We start from the raw sequence: 21,740 nt of genomic DNA on the forward strand, positions 1-21,740 counted from the left end.
AACAAAGGAATGTTCAACTTTGTTTGAGGAGGGCAAGTCAAAGATAACTTAATTGCCACTAGAGTTTCTGGAGAAAAGCAGAATTGCCATTGAAGAAATTAGCCTGAGAAAAAAGTGTATTTTAGGAAGAGGGCAATGCATGTGCAAAGTCATAGAGTGTGAACCAGTCTAGGTGGGATTAGGAAAGAGCAGGTAATTCGGTAGATAAGACAACAGACATTGAAGTAGGGGTGGGGCAAGGGCCAATGAAGGGATCAGATTGTGGCGCTCACACTGAGGAGGACAGTGGACTTGAAGCAGGAGCATAATAGACTTGTGCTTTAGAGATAACACCCCGGCTGCTAGCACTCGGAGGGAACAACTGTGGGGAGGAAAGATAGATAGATTAGAACCACATAAACGTGTCAGTGAGGGGCCTGCTGCAAAGGCCCAAGCACAAGTTTCGAAGGAGATGATTTTAGACCAAAGCAATGGAATTGAAACAAGGGAGGTAAATTCAGTATTTCGGAGGTAAAATCTACCTAATTGTTACTAGTTTAGAGGAGTCAGGGAGAGGGAGGAATCTTGTGGGGAGGGAGGCAATATTCTCCCTCCCAGAGGATGTAGTAACTGGGGAGGAAGATTTACTGTGGAAGTGGGCCTTACATAAACTTGCGTGGACCCACAATTTCTGACTCTTAGTCCAGGGCTTTTTTGTCTGTAAGGTAGAGTCTCAACAGTCTTTTGAGAATCAGGTCCCGGTAGGAAATCAGTGCACCGAGCATCCAAAATCCTTCAATGGTTCAGACTGGAAAAGCTGAGCAATAAAATGCTGACTAGTACAGAGTGTGGTGAGACTTATTCCCAAACTAGTACCAGTTGTGAAAGCCTACCTGCCACACAGAGATGACTAACAAGTGAGGGTATCAGAGTCATACAACAGATGTTGTTACATGCTATATCAAATGCTCGACTAATGGGATAATCACTGAAGAAACCCACAAACTGATATCCATAGTGGACTAGATGCCGTATTTGAGAATAAGGCAAACTTAGGGTGGACATTCTTAAAAGTGAGGATGCTGCCTTAAAAAATAGCATGGATACTTTAATTCATTTGACAATAATCAAAATGAACATTATCAATAGTTTACAATATGCCAGACAGGTGTCAATTCTGTGATATACATTATTTCATTTAATCCTCAAAACAACTCTATGAGGCAGATATCATTATTATCCCATTTTATAGAGGCTTAGCAAAATTGAAAATTTTGTTAAATTTGTTCAGTTCTACAAGGATTAGAACCCGGTTTAATCTTACCACTGCGAATAACCAGTTCACATGTCTGAGAATAAGCCAAAATCCCTGTCTTTGCCTCAAGCCTCTATATAAAACTAAGAGTAACATTTTTCTTAAGACTAATACTTACATTTTAAAATTTTTCTAATCAGATGTCTAGGATATTTCGACATTCTTCTGAAGGAGGTCGGTTTATCAAATCTCATGTTATCAAATTAAGGTATGTAAACTTGGTTTGCAACTTTAAACCAGTAATGTTAACAAGTATTTGATTAACACAATCACTCAGCTTCCCTGAGCAAATCTTTGCGGGAACACAAAGGTTTCATCAATCCTGAGCAGCCCAGTTTATACTACCTAGCCATTTCCCAGTCACAATAGAAAGATGTAAAGTGCTCCATGACAAGAGGCAATGTCAGTTAGTAGATTTTTTAAAAAAGAAAGGGCACCGGAAGAGGAGGGATGATGCTGCTGACACGCCCCGCTCCTTGAGCTAGGGGTTAAGTAGAACTTAAGCCAGTGGCCTTTTGATTGTCCTCACTTTAAGCCTACCCAACAGACTATGACTTTCTCTACAATAAGGTTTTCCTTTAATGCCATTGCATTTTTACTATTATTCCTAAAGCCTTTTTATTTTTATGCTCTGATGAAAGACAATATACATAAATTGAACATACGCTTGTTATCAGAGACTGAAATAAATTACTAGAATCCATCCTGAATATGCTTTTTATGGAATGTCCAAAAGGCTTGGTATTTACTAGAATAATATATCTTGTTTTCTACCTATTTTGATGAAAGTTTTTAAACTTTTTCTGTGGATTTCAATCAATACACACACACACACACACACACACACATATTTGTAGTACTTATTTGTCTGTTTTACTTCTGATGGTGAAGTAAATGTACATATGGCTAAGGAGCCCATGCCTTTTCTTTCCCTTCCCTCTTCCCCTCCCTACTTTTGTTCCTTCTTTGTTTTCCTTCCTTTCTCTCCTCTCTTGCTCCCTCTCTCTTCTTTCTTTCTTTTTTCCTTCCTTCCGTTCTTCCTTTTTTTTTTTTTTTTTTTGGTGAGGAAGATTGGCCCTGAGCTAACATCTGTTGCCAATCTTCCTCTTTTTACTTGAGGAAGATTCACCCCGAGCTAACACCCATGACAGTCTTCCTCTATTTCTTGTATGTGGGATGCCACCACAACATGGCTTGATGAGCAGTGTGTAGGTCCATGCCCAGGATCCAAACCCATGAACTCTGGGCCACCAAAGTGGAGTGCACAAACTTAACCATTATGCCACTGGGCCAGCCCCTCCTCTTCCGTTTCTTCCTTCTTTCTTTCTTTATATATTTCAAATTAAATCCATTCTCGAAAGGCAACTAGAGGCTTTCTAGATGTACATATTACAGTATAAATTTATATATTTGAACATCTTATCAAACAATTTTCTAGTCATCCATTTATCAAACATATTAGCTAACCACAAAACTCCAAAATATCAATGGTTTAACACAATAAAGATTTCTTTCATTTCCATGGTACAGACCAAAGAGTCAGAGGTGGCAGCAGGGGATGTGGGTGCTGGTGGGGATTGTGGAATTGCCCACTGGATCTTCTGCATCTGGTTAGCAAATAAGAGAAGAGTGAAAGCATGGAAAATGGTGTGGGTGGTGTTCAGGGCCAGGCCTGGAAGTGGGGTACATAATTTCTATCCACATGCATTGTCCAGAATTCACTGCAGAGTTTCAATAACCTTCAAGGGAGGCCAGAGAAGGAAGCCTAGCTCTGCTCAGGAGGCAAAGGCAACTGGTTTTGGTGAACACGAAGCATTGTCTCTGCCACACTATTACTGAAGAATAATGACATTTGTTACAAATTTGGCTTAGAATGCATGAAAAAACAAATCATTTAAGTGCATGTAAAGCACGATTTCATGGATGACTCCTCCTCTCACAACCTCCTCTAGACTATGAGCTAAGTAAGGCAAGGGAACAATTTTTTTCAGCTAACTACCTTAGCCAGTATTTCTAGAGATAATTTAGAAATCTGATATACACATTGCCATCCATTATGTTTCTTTAAATTTAATCTGAACCTTAACAATATTTTTACACATTAATACATTTTTATGTACATATTAATGTAATTTATTACATTAATTATTAATGTAATGATTAGAGAATTGGCTTTATTATTTACTCTATTTATGTGCTTTTTTGCTCTTCAGTCCAGATAAAAATGGTGTGAACATACTTATGGTGCTCATGTTTCGATACCCATCTACTGATAGTGCTGAGCGAATCAAGAAAAAAGTTGAAAAGATTTTATATCAAAGTCTGAAGACAAAACAGTTGCCTTTGACTATAAACAAACCATCATTTACACTCACATGTAAGTTCTTTTACCACCTTTGTGATTCTCTCCCTTCGCAATCTTCTTTATTTTTCATAAGAATTTACATCAATGTATTCTCTCATTTTAAGAATTCACCACTGATATACATATATCAGTGTGGAATAAAACTAAAATAAAAATTCACTTTGAGGCAAAGTTTAGTTTTATGAGTTTTTTCCATATTTGATTTGGGCTTCTGCTATGGTTTCTAAATTTTTTCCCATATATAATCATGTTGGATCATTTAAAAGGGTAGGTATTATTTTCACCATTTTAAGAAAGCTGAGACTCGGAAGATGTAAGAGATCAAACTAACAAGCCTTCGGGTCAGAACAAAAGCACAGGTATTCTGACTTCCAGAGGTCTTTACGGGTTAGTTCTAGGGGTTAGTTTCTACAGTTTCAAAGAAACAGACATCTTTATGAAGGTTTACTCCTACAGAAAGAACCATTGACATGAACTGTGAAGAGGTTCTCTAGCTTATTTCCAAATTAAAACAATTTTTTTTTAAGTATACTTTTTGGTGAGGAAGATTGGCCCCCAGCTAACATCTGTTGCCAATCTTCCACTTTTTTTTCTCCCCAAAGCCCCAGTACATAGTTGTATATCCTCGTTGTAAGTCATTCTAGTTCTTCTGTGTGGGGTGCCTCCACAGCATGGATTGATGAGCAGTGTGCAGGTGGCACCCAGGATCCAAACCAGCAAACCAGCAAACCTTGGGCCGCCGAAGCAGAGCACGCAAATTTAACCACTTGGCTGTGGGGCCAGCCCCCCAACTTAAAACAATTTTTCATTCATCTCCTCATTTATTTCTCAGAAAACAAAATCAGGAAAGTTGTCTTCTTGTTTTCCCCCCAAAGTAGAAGTGAAGTTCCAAAAGGTCAGGAAATTGAAACTAAAATTACCTCACAGCTAGTTGGAATCTAAGCTGAGATCATTTCTATTTTTCTATGCCAATCACACACAATAGGTATTCCAGCTCTGTTCATTGCTTCTGGTTAAGTATTTCCAAGTGCAATTACTGCTGACTTAATACCAAAAAATATGGCTTCCTCTTTGGACTTCAAGTCTTTTCCCCTCTCAGCAGCCATGAATTTAAGAAACAGATTGTCTTGAGTTAATTTCTTTGTTGTTAGAAATCAGGAAAATTCTTTAAATACATTTTGAGATAGATTCCTCACATACAATCATGACAACTTCTTCATGAAGTAATTAGAAATAAGAAAGAGTATGGTATCCAATACTTAATTAATTATATTCCAAAGTAAAATATGGTATTTTCTAGCACTCTGTAAATGGCAATCTCAAACTAAATCTCATTTCTTGATAATATAATTGTCCCTAATGCATGATCCTATGTGCTAAAGTAAGGTATCCATCATAAAAGACACGTTAAAGTTGCAGAGTTTCTTATTTTAAATTTTTAAAAAATAATTGTTCAGCCTTCTTGGTTGTGTATACTGACTTTTACTATAAAAGCTGTTTTAATATCAACATAACTGTATTCTATGACCATGCTCCATAACCAAAATTCCACTGCATATATTTCTTCTGCCACATTTATATCTCTCATTAAATAAAGACAAGTGAAATGTCCAGGAAACCTCTAATAGAATTTGAGACTCATGTCTCTATTTTGGGAAAGTCAGTGTTCCTGAGCAAATCATCATATACTTCTCTATTTTCTTTCTTACAAATAAGCAAAACAAAGTAAACAAACACCAAACCACCAAAAATCCAATGAAACTGAACTTAAACCAACCCTGAGATAAGTTTGAAAGGTAAAAGATGTCACAGAAGGGAGGCATAAAGCGGAGGAGAGACTGCGGCATGGGTGGGGTCCCTGGACTGGCTATATATGAGAGAGCTTCATGCCTCTAATGCCTGCTGCCTGAGCTGCTTCCACCGTATTCACTGTGAGGGAGAATCCTCAGTGAGAGAAGGTCATCAACTTGCATTGATTGAATTTCTACCATGGGTAGACAAGGGCCTGGAAATTGGGCTGTGAGGGGGCTGTGATGCCTTCAGTTCCCTGGAGCTGCCCTTTCAACACTGGCTGCCAGAAGTATGCCTAACACACGTAGGCTAGTACACCTGATACGGTGAACACCAATCGTGATGGGAACTGGAGATAGCTTCCTTGAGTTATACTAGAGCTCCCAAGAGAGTAATCAAGGTCATTTATCTTTATCATACTTTCTTAACTTCCTAATTTCTTTTTCTGTCTTCTTAGCAAAAAATCAGAAAACAAAATGCTCTCTTTTATTTTAAAGCGTATAAATAGAGTATATTTTATTATATGTTTTGGACCAAATCAGAGTAGAAGGTTATTTATATATTACTTGGGTATGAAAAATCTCATGCCCTCTTGAAATATGGATGTTTTGGATAATAAGCATCTCTTATAGTGACCATCTGAACAAAATCATGAAAACAGAAACACATTTTTCTACCAACTAATTCATGTTTTGTTTTTCCAGCTATCGACAGCAAAAAGATGAGGAATCTTCTCAACAGCCGTAAGTTCAAAGCAAAGATAATGAATAAAAGCCACAGAAAAGTTAGAAGTAGAATTTAGGAAGTTCTTTTTTTATTATCGAGGTTTAATTGACATAACACTGTATTAGTTTTAGGTGTAAACGTAATGATTTGATCTTTGTATATATTGCAAAATGATTACCACAATAATACCAAGCTTTTTTTTACCTTATGTTTTTGTAAACCAAACACTTAGTCTTTTTATTTTTGTTCACTACTTTTAATATTTAAGACATTTAAATTTATAAATTTCCACCAAATACAATTTTAAGTTTTGTGACTTATGGAATGTGGCAAAAAAGAATTACGTAGTATTCTTGATATTACGACATATGTAACTATATTTCTAACATTCCATTTTAATATTTTCTTTAAATATGTCTCAATATTCTCTCACAATTCAAGAGAGTGTTTTAACGTGGTAACTAGTTAGGCTTTCTGCTGTTAAAATTTCTCGGTTTTCTTACATTTTTGTTGAAATATCTGGTATGTACATTTTCTGCCCTCCCCCACGTTAGTATATATTTATGGTCTTTTGTGGATAAATATATGTCCATTAAAAATGGTGTAAGGACACTAAAAAACAATAAGTATTCTCTATATGTAATCTATTGCATTTAATGTTTTTCCAAATATTGTCAATACTCTATATTTGTCCTTCTCATTTATGTTTTCCGGCTTTTGGTAAATATTTGTCTTCCATTGTGTTCTATCTTTGTCTATAGTACACATTTTGTTCTTGTTTATATCTTCTTGCTTGCCTTTATGCTTGCTTAGTCCATATATGAATCTTTATTTTTTAGTTATCAAACTCAAGGATAAAGCAAGAACCATGCATAACGAAGAACTTACATTTTAGATTCCTTTTGTAAACTTCAATTGATTTTCCAATCTTTGTTAAATAGCTTCCCAATTTTACTTATCGCTTAATCTTTACATACTCTATCAATATTCTTTTTCAAAACATTATGTTCCATTTTATCCTCTTAGTTACAATTATTTACCCATTACTAAAGTCTGTTGTTATACTTTTACTATTTCCCCATTCTTGGCTCTTGATTTAGATTCACCATTCTGCCTGCTAAATTGTATCTTCAAGGCACTTTTCTTTTTTCTTTTTCTTTTTAAAGAAATACATACTACTATGGATTACTTTACTATTACTTTTACATGATAATAGTAATAAGCATTATATAAAAGTTGTGTGGGCAAAAGTAGACTACCAGACAAAAAGGACATGGAGCTGAGAACGTGCCCTGCAGCCCAGACACCTGCATCTAAGGATTGGAAAGCCCTCCGTGACTCTTAAATTTCTGCTCCCCTCTAACGTAGTTCTTAATCTTTATTTGAAAGGATTCATTATCTAGTTCTAACTGAAACTTACCCCTTCTGTTATTTTGTTTTTTATGGATATATGCCTGTATTTTTTTTATTACAGTAACTTGGTTTATAACATTATATAAATTTCAGGTGTACATCATTATATTTCGATTTCTGTGTAGATTACATCATGTTCACCACCCACAGACTAATTACAATCCATCACTATACACATGTGCCTAATCACTCCTTTTGCCCTCCTCCCTCCCCACTTCCCCTCTGTAACCACCAATTCAATCTCTGTCTCTATGTGATTGTTTGTTGTTATTTTTATCTTGTATTTGTGAGTGAGATCATAATATATTTGACTTTCTCCCTCTGACTTATTTCGCTTAGTATAATAGCCTCAGGGTTCATCCATGTTGTCACAAATGGCCAGATTTCATCATTATTTTATGGCTGAGTAATATTCCATCATGTATATATACCACATCTTTATCCATTCGTCCCTTGATGGGCACCTAGGTTGCTTCCAAGTCTTGGCTGTTGTGAATAATGCTTCAGTGAACATAGGCGTGCATGTATCTTTACGCATTCATGTTTTCATGTTCTTCGGATAAATACCCAGCGGTGGAATAGCTCAATTGTATGGTAGTTCTATTCTTAATTTTTTGAGGACTCTCCATACTGTTTTCCATAGTGGTTGCACCAGTCTGTACTACCACCAGCAGTGTATGAGAGTTCCCTTCTCTCCATATTATCTCCAGCACTTGTTATTTCCTGTCTTGTTAATTACAGCCATTCTGTTCAAGTCACTTTTATTTATTTATTTATTTATTTTTTGTGAGGATATTGGCCCTGAGCTAACATCTGTTGCCAATCTTCCTCTTTTTGCTTGATGAAGATTGTCACTGAGTTAACATCTGTGCCAATCTTTCTCTTTTTGCTTGATGAAGATTGTCACTGAGCTAACATCTGTGCCAATCTTCCTCTATCTTACGTGGGATGCCACTGCAGCACGGCTTGACAAGCAGTGCTAGGTCTTCCCCCGGGATCCGAACCCATGAATGCAGGACCACCAAAGCAGATCACGCAAACTTAACCACTACACCACCAGGCTGGCCCCTCAAGTCACTTTTAAACCAGAAAATTATACAAATGGTATATTTTCTGAATACTTGTATACATAAGAATCTTTTCCATTTCCTTTATGTCAATGTCTTATAATTGGATCATAAACTTTCCCAAAAAATTCTATACACATTATTCTGTTTCCTTCTAGTGTTTTTGTTACAGAGAAGTCTAAGGCTGGTGCAATTTTTATTCTTATGTCTGTTTTCTTTTTTGTTCCTGGATGAATGTAGGGAATCTTTATCCTACAACATTTTTGCCAAGAGATCTAGATATGGTTGTATTTTGTGCTGAATTTTGACTAGGACACTATGAATGTTTTCAATGTATACACCGTTTTTTTCTCATTCTGGGAAAATGTTCTTCCACTATAAATTTGATAATTGATTCTGTTCTAAGTGTTCTTTTTTTCTTCCTCAGGAACACAAATGACTTTTTGTTTGAATATCCATTTTCTGCCCTCCATATCAATCATTATTTCTAGTTTCAGTTCAAGTTACTTTCCTCCACATTCTGAAAGATCTTATAAAATCTATAATCCTGAAAACTGCTTATCTCCGTTGTATGGTGTTACATTTTCTCTTTACTTCTTTCATGTGGATTTTATCCGTCATGACATTTCTGTGATTTCTTGATTTTTTTGTTTTTGATTTTCTTGATTTGTGATTTTTCACTCTTATCACAGTATAGGTTTTCCCTTATGGTTGGTTGTCTGCTTCTGTTTTATTAAGGTCATGCTTTCTTGCATATTGTTGCTGATACCAAGCACCTATCCTAAAATTTTTTGTAGAAAATCACTTTTAGAGATATGTCTGTCTTCTGAGTTTATATATCATCTGATTTGGGAGGCCCTAATCATGCTGTACAGTAGATGCAGGCTTCAGTTCTGTTCTTACAGGCAGAATACATGAAAATTCCACAAACTGCCTCCTTGTACCACCAGCTCCAGCACTCACTGATGTCAGTGCTCTTCCTGTCTCTATTGAAATTGCTTTTCATGAAGTGTCTTAGTTCCTTCTCGGTGCTGTAACAAAATGCCATAGATTGGGTAGCTTATAAACAGCAGAAATATATTGCTCACAGTTCTGGAGGCTGGAAGTCTGAGATCAGGGTGCCAGCATGGTCTGGTGAGGGCCCTCTTCCCACTCACAGACTTCTTGTTGTTGCTTCATGTGGTGGAACAGGGGATAGAGATCTCTCTGGAGACTCTTTTATAAGCTACTAATCTCATTCATAAGGGCTCCACCCTCATGACTTAAGCACCTTCCAAAGGCCCCATCTCCTAATACTATCACCTTTAAGAGTTAAGATTTCAACATATAAATTCTGGGAGTACACATTCAGACCATTGCATGAGGTAACTACATTTTCACAGAACTTCTCATCTTTCCTGTATCCCTAGATAGGATGGTGTGCTGGAAATTGTGGCTTCTGAACACACACATCAAGAAAACAGCTGATGAGTCACAATGGGATGGTTCCAACTATAGTTTCTGCTTGGTTAGGGCCAAGGGCAGTTTAGCTTTACTTCCTGGGCTGTGAAATCACAATAGTGTTGAGCCAGAGGCTTTGTCAAACTTATTAGGGTTCTCCAAACAGTTCTAGTTTATAGGATGTAGATTGGGTTGTCCAGGAAGTTGCTTTTCATATTTTTTAAAATCAGAATCCAAACACAGTGGATTTCTTTCTTTAAATTCCTTCTTTTATTTATTTATCTTTTATTTTTCGTTCTTTCTTTCTTTCTTTTTTTTTTTTGGTGAGGAAGATTGGCCCTGAGCTAACACCTGTTACCGATCTTCCTCTTTTTGCTTGAGGAAGATTGTCACTGAGCTAACATCTGTGCCAATCTTCCTCTATTTTATGTGAGATGCCTCCACAGCATGGCTTGATGAGCAGTGTGTAGGTCCGCACCTGGGATCCAAACCCCCAAACCCCAGGCCACTGAAGCAGAGTGCATATACTTAACCACTATACCACCAGGCCAGCCCCAAAAAGTTGCTTTTCAAACCAACCCACTGGTATTGCAGTTACAGAAAATTTCTACCAGAATTTGTAATGTTTTCTTATCTTTCCATAATTTTTGGTGATTTTTCTCCTTTTGTCTTTGAACAATATCATAGACACAAATTTTTCAACTGCAATATGGGGATAGTAACACCTAACATAGAGAGTTGTTATAAAAATTAGAGAAAATATATGTTACACTATGTATAGATCCTGGCTCATAGCTAGTAGATATTATTTATATTATTATTACCTTCATGCATATTTTAAGAGGAAGTTGGAGAAGTATTAGGCACTACTGATATAGCACCATACTAGCTTAGAAATCCTACTTGTTCAATTTCATGGTTGCTTTAAGCTGACGCTATTTAATCGTGAGGGAATTGGGATGAATTTGTAAGTATGATTTCAGGAAACTATTTTTCACCTGTTTCTGAATAAAACTTCTTTTTGGGAAAAAAACCCTTATATTCTTAAAATATAAATAATTAAATGGTACATTAATAAAGTATCCTAACTTACTTTTAAGTCTTATTTAAGGTCGATTCAAAGTCTAATCAACTGAGGGTTTGTTATGAGAAAATCAAAATTTTTTTAAAAACTAGTCTTTCAAATTTTAGAAAACCATAAAAGGTCATTATTGTTTAAGACTGTAAAAGTTAGATTCATATCAAGGCAGATTCATGACCTGCATTCAGTAGCGGACTCTCTCTGAGCAGTAAGAATACAAACTTCCAGGTGGAGCCTCCTAATTTTATATGCAACTCTATCACTTATCAGCTGAATGACCTCTAGTAATTTATGTCTCTCTCCAAGGCTGAGTTTTCTTATCTGAAAAGTATCTAAAGCACTTAGCAAGGACCTATACATTTTTGATGCTCAATAAATTATTTATCTACCTATTTATCTATCCATACATGCTTTATATAGAGAGACAGAAGTTAATTCCTGGATTGCATGCCTTGAAATCTTAGTAAATATTTCTTCTGAACCTCAATAGGATCAGTAGGACCCCTATGCAATAAGCTCAGGGCCTGAGTACTACGAATGAGTTAGAGAGAAGCAGGTGCAATGGATTGTCTAAGCATCTGCACCCAATGCAAATCAGGATATGCTTTTTTTCCCTCTCCCTTTTATGAAAACAAGCTAACATACATTTCTGTGACAGGCTGTGGAATAAGGATGACATCTTCAAACATACCATTACCAGCATCCTCTTCTACTGAAAGGATTGTCCAAGGAAGGGAAACAGCTATGGAAGGAGAGTGGCCATGGCAGGTCAGCCTCCAGCTTATAGGGGCGGGCCATCAGTGCGGAGCCAGCCTCATCAGTAACACGTGGCTGCTCACAGCAGCTCACTGCTTCCACAAGTAAGTTCACCAGGGCTGTTGTGAGTCTCCTTTTCTGAGTTATCAATTGCCATCAGTTCAGAGTTTGGGAAGAGTCAGATCTCACCAGCTTATCCTCTGCTCCGTTCCAGATGGACATTCTCTGTTCCCAAATGCATTATGCTTTTACTCTATGCCCACTGCAGTCATATTCATCCCCTCTCCCTTCTCTCAATATCTATGATGCTTGGTTTGTATCGCTCTTGTGGTTCTTGCCATATATTCTCCTCTATTATCACGACACTAGTGTTACCTTCCCTACCATGTCACAAACTATGTTTAGTATAAAGACTGACTACTATACCTGTAACAAGTTTAAACCCTCCCGCATATTCAAGGAGAAAATTCAGCCACTTCTGTCCTGGGTATTTTTTCAGTTAATCTATTTATCCTCCCACTATCAACATCCACCATCACTTCATAAATAAGAAAAAAATCAAAATTATCACTCTTGAAGCTCTACCTTCCAATTGCTTTATCCAAGGACTCCTGTGGGTTTGTGTGGACCAGAGAGGTGTGTGGATGGTGAACGAGACCTGCCATCCTGTCTCACATCCCTCACAGTATGGAATATGGTCATATACAACTTGACAGGGGCTCTCTGCTTGGGCTTTCACAGTTGTAGCTCTTAAAACTCAGCTATGTAATTCACATACGCAAACATACACAGGCACCCCGTTGCCATAGGAGATCAAAGATACACCATCTTTCCTCCCTGAGGTGTCACCATCAGGATACAGAAGGTTTTCTTTTTAAACTCTCAAAAGACAAAAGCTCTGAAAAAAGCCCTGGCCAGTGGCACTGTTCACATACGCTTTCTGAGGAAACTATCTTTGCTGCATCTAGGAAGCTCTTGACCATCCTTCTAAGGGTAACAATGGTTCCAAGATGCCTACACCTTTATTTATGGGGCAGATATGTAATGAAAATGATCTAATGAACTTAAGGTGATTGTCTGTCACTCTCTCAAGAGAGAAGAGAAAAGGAACTCACTTATAGATATTTTCAACCCCCAAAATAACTAGCATCACGGCTTAGGTCAACTTGACTCTCACTAATTTTTTAAGGCTTTCTGACTTTTTCATGTTTACAAAGTCCTCCAGTCTTCACTCTTGTTTTGGGAAGTGTCATCCATTTTGGTTTATAACTGATCTCTGTTTATGTAAATGAAAAATGAATCCAGAAGGTCAATTTATTAATATTTTGTGAAAAAAATAAACTATAGTGATTGAGATACACATTTCTGCAGGTGCAGTGTAGTCTTTTGTTTGCTGACAGACCTACATGGGGGTTGGCCATTGAGTTTGATCAAATAGAAATAACTGGTGAGCTTGATAAGAGAAATTGTGGTGATATGATTGAGATGGGAATGAATTCATAAGCGATTATAAGGAGAAGTATTGGATGCAGTGAGTTTAGAAGCCACTTTCAAGGAGTTTTTAAATGAATGGGAAGAGAGAAATTTGACAGTTGAGGGTGGTTGTAGACTCAAAGGAAAGATATTTTAAAATATGAGCTACATTATACATATTTTATACTGATAACAATAATCTAAAAGAGTTGGGAAAGGTGATGATCCTGGAGAGAAAGGGTTCAATTTGGGTAGTGATATAATTTCATGTAATTTCACAATGCAGTATTCTTTTGTGAAGGAAAAATACAAGATACTTTGAAGACAATATCACAATTATACAAACAGATTTTAAGTTTTTATGTTTTTTTCTACAGAAATAGTATATTTTTAAAAATCGTGTTTAAGATAAATCTTAGTACCTTTATGTTCATGTAAAATGATCACAGTCTTTGTGAAACAGTGCAGGTGGGGAAAAAGTTCTTGACAGGATATCATGAGACCTGGGCCATCTCTCTCTGACATTAACCAGTTGGATATGTCACTCAGCTGGGCAAGCCATTTAACTTCTGAATCTCAGTGCCCTTGTCCTCAAAGCCTGTTGAACTGGGCCTGTTCCAGGAGGCTTCCTTTCTGGTTGACGATGCATGAAGAGATGGGGTATTTCCGTTTTGTCTACTCAGTTTACAAGTTCCTTAAGGACTGAAGTCTTTGCATCTCCTAGAATTCTATTTTTCAAGTGAATTCCTCAGCCCTAAGATTTTTCCTTTGAATAAAATCTTTCTCTAAAGCATAAATAAATAAAACAGCTGAAAGGAGTACCCCCCACTCCCAATCTCCCAGTCACCACACCCAGTCTCTGCCTGCCCATCCCTGTGGCAGTGCAGAGTACTCGGAAAACCACTAATCTTTCAGGTTTTTCACAACACTTAAAAGTTCATGATTCACCAACACGATAATCCTGCGTGAACGAGGAAATCCCCTTTATGAATTCTCCTCTGTGAGATTTCCTTCTACGTAATTTTCTTCTACACAGGGAAGGTCAAGTTTCTGTCTATTTCTAGCCATTCTTGACGGGGTAAGTAGAAAAAGAGGAAATTGAGCTTTGGGGAAGAATAGGGAGATAAAGAGGTGATAGGACTACACAGAATTTTGCTTGTGATGTACTTTGTCGGGGGGGGGGGGGGAAGCATCCGTGTGAAGGGAGAGCCTCAAAAATAGTAAGAGGCACTGATGAGGCCAGATCCAAGGCCAGTGGGAGCTTTAACAGCATGATATTGGTAGCGCTGCTTAGCCCTTGAATATCAGGGCAAGGTATGGGCCTACGGTGAAGAAACATCCTGTGTACACTTGAAGGTTTGTGAAGCAGACAAATTACCTTGTCTCAAAGATCATAGTAAGACCCATTAAACAAGAGCTGACAAATGAGTCATAAAATAAGAATAGATGGAGTATCTGATACAGAGGGAAAATGTCTCTTAAGATGCATATACCCAAAACAAATAAAAATTGGTTTCTACACATTTAATTGAAATTATAAAAGAAATAGAATCTGAAGAGTTTCTAATAAACAAGGAATTGAAAAATTAGAAGTTAATTGTATAGTCCCCATTACTATTATTAATCCAAATAAAGCATGGAAATTCCATTTAGTTCCTGTGCTATTTTTAATTTTAGAGAATATAAGATATTTTTAAGGGCTTTCATACTCTCGCTTGTATCATCAATATTTTTAACATCTTTTTCCCATAAGATCATCAACTGCAATTCTCTCACCATAGGGATTTTTTAGGAGCATAATCTCAATAGTTGGGGAGAAATACAGCCTCAATCTCACAAATCTTACCCTTTAATTTTTTCAGAAATAAAGACCCAAGTCAATGGATTGCTACTTTTGGTGTAACTATAACACCACCTGCAGTGCAACGAAGTGTGGAGAAAATTATCCTTCATGAAAATTACCACAGAGAAACAAACGAAAATGACATTGCTTTGGCTCAGCTGACTACCCGAGTTGAGTTTTCAAATGTAGTTCAGAGAGTTTGCCTCCCAGATTCATCTATAAGGCTGCCACCTAAAACAAGTGTCTTTGTCACAGGATTTGGATCTGTTATAGATGATGGTGAGTAGTTCAACCTAATTTACTTAGGATAATTTGTCTTGAGACAATTATGTCTCAATAATTGTCAAAATAATAATCAAGACATATGTCTCAAATTATCCTAAGTGACAAGATGTCTTAGGGAATCTCTCTTTAGACTTTTCATAAAAATAATGTTGATGTTTTTAATGTGTATGGCCCTGAGCAGAACAGGGGTCTGTGGGTTAAAAAATGAAGGGAGTCAGGACCCTATCCTGGAGAAGTTCACAATTAAGTGGAGCAGTGGTGAGAAAAGGGAGAGGGTAACATAGAAGAAAAGAACAGGCTGCTGTAGATGCTATAAGAAGGGACGAATGCTATGGGAGCACAAGGGAGTAAATGATTCCAATTGTATATTTGCCAGATGTAAATACTGCTGGTTAGCATATTCTTCAAACCACAATCTAACGATAAGTTTTACTTTTTTTTTTTGTCTAAATCCTTCTTCATTTTAATGAGCATTTATGGTGATTATAAAGTGCTTTGTGAATGTTTTGAGAATTTTCATTTTCATGAGTTAGTTGAATATGTATTTCTTTACCTCTGTCCCACCTCCTAGGGAGGTTAAAAGATATCAGTTCTAAACTTTCATAAATTGAGGACCAGAACTTAAGATTTCTAGGCATTAGTTCATTCCACTCTAAAGAGAGAGATTAATTGAATGTTTTGAAGTGGAAAATAAATGTTTAAGTTTGTATCAAGGATATCCTGAAGAAACTAGGAGACAAATGCTAATATATTTTAATCTAGCTTTTTTTTTGACAGAATTCTATTATATGAAATATTTCCCAAATGCTCCATGCATTTTCAACTTGAGGTTTGAGAGGTTATTATGTCTCCTTTCGTCTTCTCTTCCCTTACCACTAGCTCAGGGCTACTCCTCGACAGCTTCAATCAATCAGGAGCCCTAAGCTCCTTCCCTTCCCGCACTTAACTGTGCAGTATTCTCTCCTCCTAACCCCTGGCCCTGCTCTGTGCGGATGTCAAATTGCTAGATCTTGGGCATCCGTTCTGTTTCCCATGCTTTGAGACACCCCTATATAACACTCTACAGCACAGAGTAGGGCAAATAGATCTGTGCAGTTCATATCCTGGTTCCTACTTGAATAGCTTTTGGGAAATTAGTGAAGTTCCCTCAGTTTCAACTTCTTTATATGGAAAAATGTGCCAATTGGACAAGATCAGTGTGATGAACCCGTTCTTCACGAAAAAAAAAAAGCATACACACGTACACACACATAAAATATTGCATGTAGTTTTAAGGATTCCAATAGCTTTTGAAGATCCACAAGTGTGATATAATATTGGGGCATGCATGTTTATGGTTCTTTGTATGTACACATTTATGACACAGAAAACAAAAGTAGCCATAATTAATAATAAAATAATCTTATGCTTTTGCTCCTAGGAATATACAATTTATGTGTCTTTCATGTCTTAAATAACAGTTTTATTCAAAGAACACATTTTTGTGTGTGTGTTTGTCTGTATAATAGGACCTATACAAAATAAACTTCGGCAAGCCAGAGTGGAAACCATAGGCACTGATGTGTGTAACAGAACGGATGTGTATGATGGCCTGATAACTCCAGGAATGTTATGTGCTGGATTCATGGAAGGAAAAGTAGACGCATGTAAGGTAAGTCTAAACTCAAGGTCAAAACTTTAAAAGGAAAGTTTCCACTAGCTATTTCTAAATTTGACATATATTTCACCTTGAAAAAAAAAATGGCATCTATTTCACCAAGGACTCAGTTTATTTGTTAATGAAAATATTAAACAAAACCCAATAATTAAAAAAATAACAAAAATTATTGTATTGAGTGATTATTGTGTGCCAAGCCACGTAGTAAGCACTTTTTATACATTATTTAATATGACAAGATTGAAGCAGTACTCTAATTATCTCTATTTTACAGATCAGGATATTAAAGCTCATTGCTCCCTATTTCTAGTTCACACAATTCCTCTTATGCTTTATTGTTACTTTCTGAACAAAATTGTAAATAAAAGAGAGAAAACTCTCCTCTGAAGACCACTTCATTCAGCTCTGTCATCTCTCATGCATCTTGTTTTCATCCCCCACCTCCTGGTCCCTCCCCTTTGTCCCTCTCATTCTTTAATGAAGTCAACTCCTGAAACAGTTTCCTCTTCATCCCAAGCCCTGCAGTATTACCACTGACCCATTACATGCTGGATTCTCAGTTCCTAAACCTCCTAACCTCCAGCGATCTTCACTCCTCCTCAGCCTCCTATTCCTCAAGGGTTACATCTTGAGCTTTGTCACACACAACTCTTCCAACTCCAAAAACACTAATTCCCCAAATCTTTCTATTTAACAACTGTCCGCTTCTTCCTGCCTGCTTTTCAACTACTCCTGCTCCCTTGGCCACACGATCTGCTACACCCCAAGCTACGAACCCTCACCCCCAATACACACAATCTACACACAAATTCTTTGTGTCCCCTCCTCTGATTTATTTTTCACTTTAGCTCTTATCACCATCCGATACACAATATATTTTATTTATTGGGTTTATTGTCTGTCTTCTCCACTAAACTAGAATGTAAATATAAGCTCCATGAAGGCACAGATTTGGGAGGTCTATTTTATTTACTACTGTATTACCAACAAATAAAATAGTGCTTGGCACAAATATTTGTTGACTGAATAAAATATCTTTCTTCAACTTCATAGACACCTGTAGACCATTGCTTCTCTATTTTCTCACATTCCGTTCATCCTTTCCCTTCTTCCATCATCTATTTGTCCAACTTAGATTTCACTGTTAATCATTTTAATCACTTTTGCTAATACCCTGAGCTCACTTGTTGCTCTCTCTCTTTCCAGTGTTTCTGTCTACAAAGGTCCAAACCTGGAAGAACTCAACTATCCAATCTCTCTCTCTGCCTGCACTCAGGAAGTCAAATCCTCCTGGAAAAAATATAATAGAACACATTGGTTCCACTAAAGGATCCAGATGACAAAATGGACTATCCTACTCTTTTTGTGTATTTGTTTCAAGTCTGTTCTCTGAATTCTCCCAACATTTTCCACTTTCCTTAACTTCTGTTTTTTTTATACCTCTTCATTCTTAACTGATGATTTTGTTTCCCAATTTTCAAACAAAAATACAAGTCATACGAGGGAAATTTCCCCATCTTCCCAGCACCAAGCATGCAGACTTGCCTTCATCTGGACCCATTTCATCCACCTTCAGCTTAGGTCACAGCAGAGAAGCTGCCTCTTCTCTAAGGCTGAGCCCTTCTCTGCCCATGTTCCTCTTCTTGTTGGCCTTTTGGGGAAGCTTACACTGGCAATTATTTTGTCTATCTCTTTTCACAGTCAAAACTTCTCTTGTAACTAGCTCCTTCCTTATTCAGATCTATCAAATTAGGAAAAAAACAATAAACCAACTCTTTTCTTGACCCATAATGCCTCCAGCTAGCACCCCATTTTATCTCTTTACCATCAAATATTTGGAAAAATGTCTATACCCATTGTCTCAATTTTCTCACCTCTCACTAACGCCTCAAACCATTACAATATGGTTTCTGCCCTATCACTTCGTCAGTATAGCTCTTCCTGAGGTTTCCAATGATGCATCAGTGACCTCCAACAGATGTTTTTTGGTCCTATTCTTTTTTTTTCTTTTCCTCTTAGAAGCATTTAATAATACTTACTACTCTCTCTTTCTTGAACTGTTGCCTTTCTAGGCTTGTAATGATTTTCATTCTACTTCTCTGTCTGCTTCTTTGTCTCCTTTTCAAGCTCATTCTCTCAATCTCAGCCATTAGATTTTGATTTATTCCACACCTGTTCCTCTTTTGAATCTGAACTTTCTCCCTGGAGGCTCTAATTCTCTTCCACAGCTTCAATTACTGTCTTCTTGCAGATTACTAATAAATTTATACTTTTAGCCCTGACCTCTGCTTTGATTTCCACCCTTACATATTCTACTTCTACTTGACAGCTCCACTTGGATATCTGAAAGTCATCTCAAATTCAAAATGTTGCACCTGATTCTGCTCTTCTTCCCCTCCCTACCTGATCTTCTTTCTATGTTTTGTATGTCTATGAGTGCCATCCTCTGTCATTCTGTTAAACAAGCAAGAAGACTAGAAGCCATTCTAACTTTCTCTCCTTATCCCTTATCTAATTGATTACCTAATCCCATGGATTTTACCTCCTTATATCTTTCTTTTGTTTCTCTCTCTCTCTCTTTCTTCCCCCTTCCCTCCCCTCCTGTCCCTCACCACCACAAACCACATTAGCCATCTAGTTTATTTCCTTACATTCACTCTTATGCTCCTACAGTGCATTAGTCAGATGAAAGCCAGGATGGTTTCTAACAAGATGTAATCTGATCATGTCAACCCCCTCCTCAAAACACTTCAGTGGCTTACCTTTAGTTTTATCTTAAGATAAAAAACAAAACGACCCACAGGGCTTTGAATGGACCAGTCTCTCCCGCCTCTATAGCCTCACCACAAACCACTTGACCCTTGCTATCTTCTCTCTAGTCCCCTCCCCACCTTTTTTTTTTTTTTTTTTTACAGGCTCTTGTATATGCCAGCCTCCTTCATGCCACAGAGCACTTGTGTTCTCTCTACCTAGAACACATTTCATCCACATCTTCCCTTTCATGGTTAACTCCTCTTCCTTTAGATATCAGCTCAATTACACATCATTACAGGAAACTTTCCTGACCTCCCTGACCAGTCAGATTCTCCTGTTGGATGTTACTATAGCGCTAAACACAGTTGCAATTCTGCATTTATTTGTGGGCTCATTTAATATTGTTTTTTTAACCTAAATTTCTAGTTCTGTGAGCATAGGGACTGTTTATTGTTGGTCATCATTGCATTCTCAATGTTCATCAAAATACCTGGGACACACAGTAGGAACTCAATAAATGGTTGTTAAAAGAATAAATGAAGGAAGTGGAAGAGGCACAGAGAGGTTAAGTATCTTACCCTAGGTCACACAACCAGTAATCGATAGAGCTGGGCCTGAAACTTGGGCAGTTCAACTGCTGAGACCACACCTTTAACCTCTACATTTATATTTGTTTATTTATTTAAGCTTCCTTGTTCCAAAAGAGATTTAAGGGAGCTTATATAAAATTCAGCAAGCAAATATAAATTAGAATTAGGTGAGTAAAAGCAAAGGAGACCATGAATAGGTCCATAAAATAGTCAAGCTAACAATATTCAGAAGAGATCATTGAAAACTTCCACCTATGCATGCACAAATACTAACCTCATATTAAATAGTTTATATATATGCTTACTAAACCATGCATAAAGTATCTAATCAAACTAGCAAAAGAAATCCAAGGATGCTGAGCCAGAAGTAATGTAACCACTTTATATGAATGAGTGTAAGTCTTTCTACAAAACAATGCACTTTAAAGCTTAGCACAAAATTTTAACTCAGTTGAGAGAAACATTATATAATCTGTCTCTGGTCTAGCTGCATGTTCTCTGTACCAATTTCATTTTTTTCTGTAGAAGAGAGATGATTGCAATGACCCTCCTACTGAATTAAATTAGAGTTAATTTTAAATGTCTTTGTTTTCTCTCCAGGGTGATTCTGGTGGACCTCTGGTTTATGACAATCGTGACATTTGGTACCTTGTCGGTATAGTAAGTTGGGGACAATCATGTGGTCTTCCCAAAAAACCTGGGGTCTATACCAGAGTGACTCAGTATCGAGACTGGATTGCCTCAAAGACTGGTATCTAGTGTGAATCGTCCATGAATTATACCCATGGCACACAAAAATAAAATTCCTACATATTGTATATTATTTATATTCATGTGGTTTGGATCAGTGCTTTTGCTGGATGTCAAGAAGTCCTTCAGACTCAGATCAATCTCAAATTATGAGATGGTCTTTGTGTACACGTGACTGAACCCTCTCTACCCTGAGAGAAGAAGACACAGCAAATGACAGGTAGCACTGACTTCTCACTCACGAGGGAAATTGTTGTGATGCTTATTAACAAGATGAACATTTATAAATGGCTTTCCCCAATGGAACACAGGGGACATCATTTTCCACAGGATATGAAGAGCTGCCAAAACCTTACCTCATATAATACCCGGAGCACTTGGATTCTTCTAGCAAAAACACGAAACAGCAGTCTTCCCTGAGGGTTCTGGGCTTCAGCATTCTAGGACTGATGATG

General features: G+C 37.2%; 1 protein-coding gene across 1 annotated transcript in view; it reads left to right on the forward strand.

Moving 5' to 3' along the window:
• Positions 1-21,740, forward strand: part of LOC124237135 (transmembrane protease serine 11F) — a 96,659-nt gene extending 74,919 nt beyond the window's left edge. The window contains exons 5-11 of the mRNA XM_046656473.1: positions 1,435-1,502; positions 3,508-3,671; positions 6,155-6,193; positions 11,836-12,037; positions 15,269-15,528; positions 17,043-17,185; positions 21,136-21,740. Of these exons, the coding sequence (XP_046512429.1) occupies positions 1,435-1,502; positions 3,508-3,671; positions 6,155-6,193; positions 11,836-12,037; positions 15,269-15,528; positions 17,043-17,185; positions 21,136-21,294 (1,035 nt within the window). The 3' untranslated portion in view covers positions 21,295-21,740. The remainder of the gene's footprint in view (positions 1-1,434; positions 1,503-3,507; positions 3,672-6,154; positions 6,194-11,835; positions 12,038-15,268; positions 15,529-17,042; positions 17,186-21,135) is intronic.

This window comes from Equus quagga, chromosome 3 (assembly GCF_021613505.1).
Source record: "Equus quagga isolate Etosha38 chromosome 3, UCLA_HA_Equagga_1.0, whole genome shotgun sequence".
In the NCBI taxonomy this organism is placed as follows: Eukaryota; Metazoa; Chordata; class Mammalia; order Perissodactyla; family Equidae; genus Equus; species Equus quagga.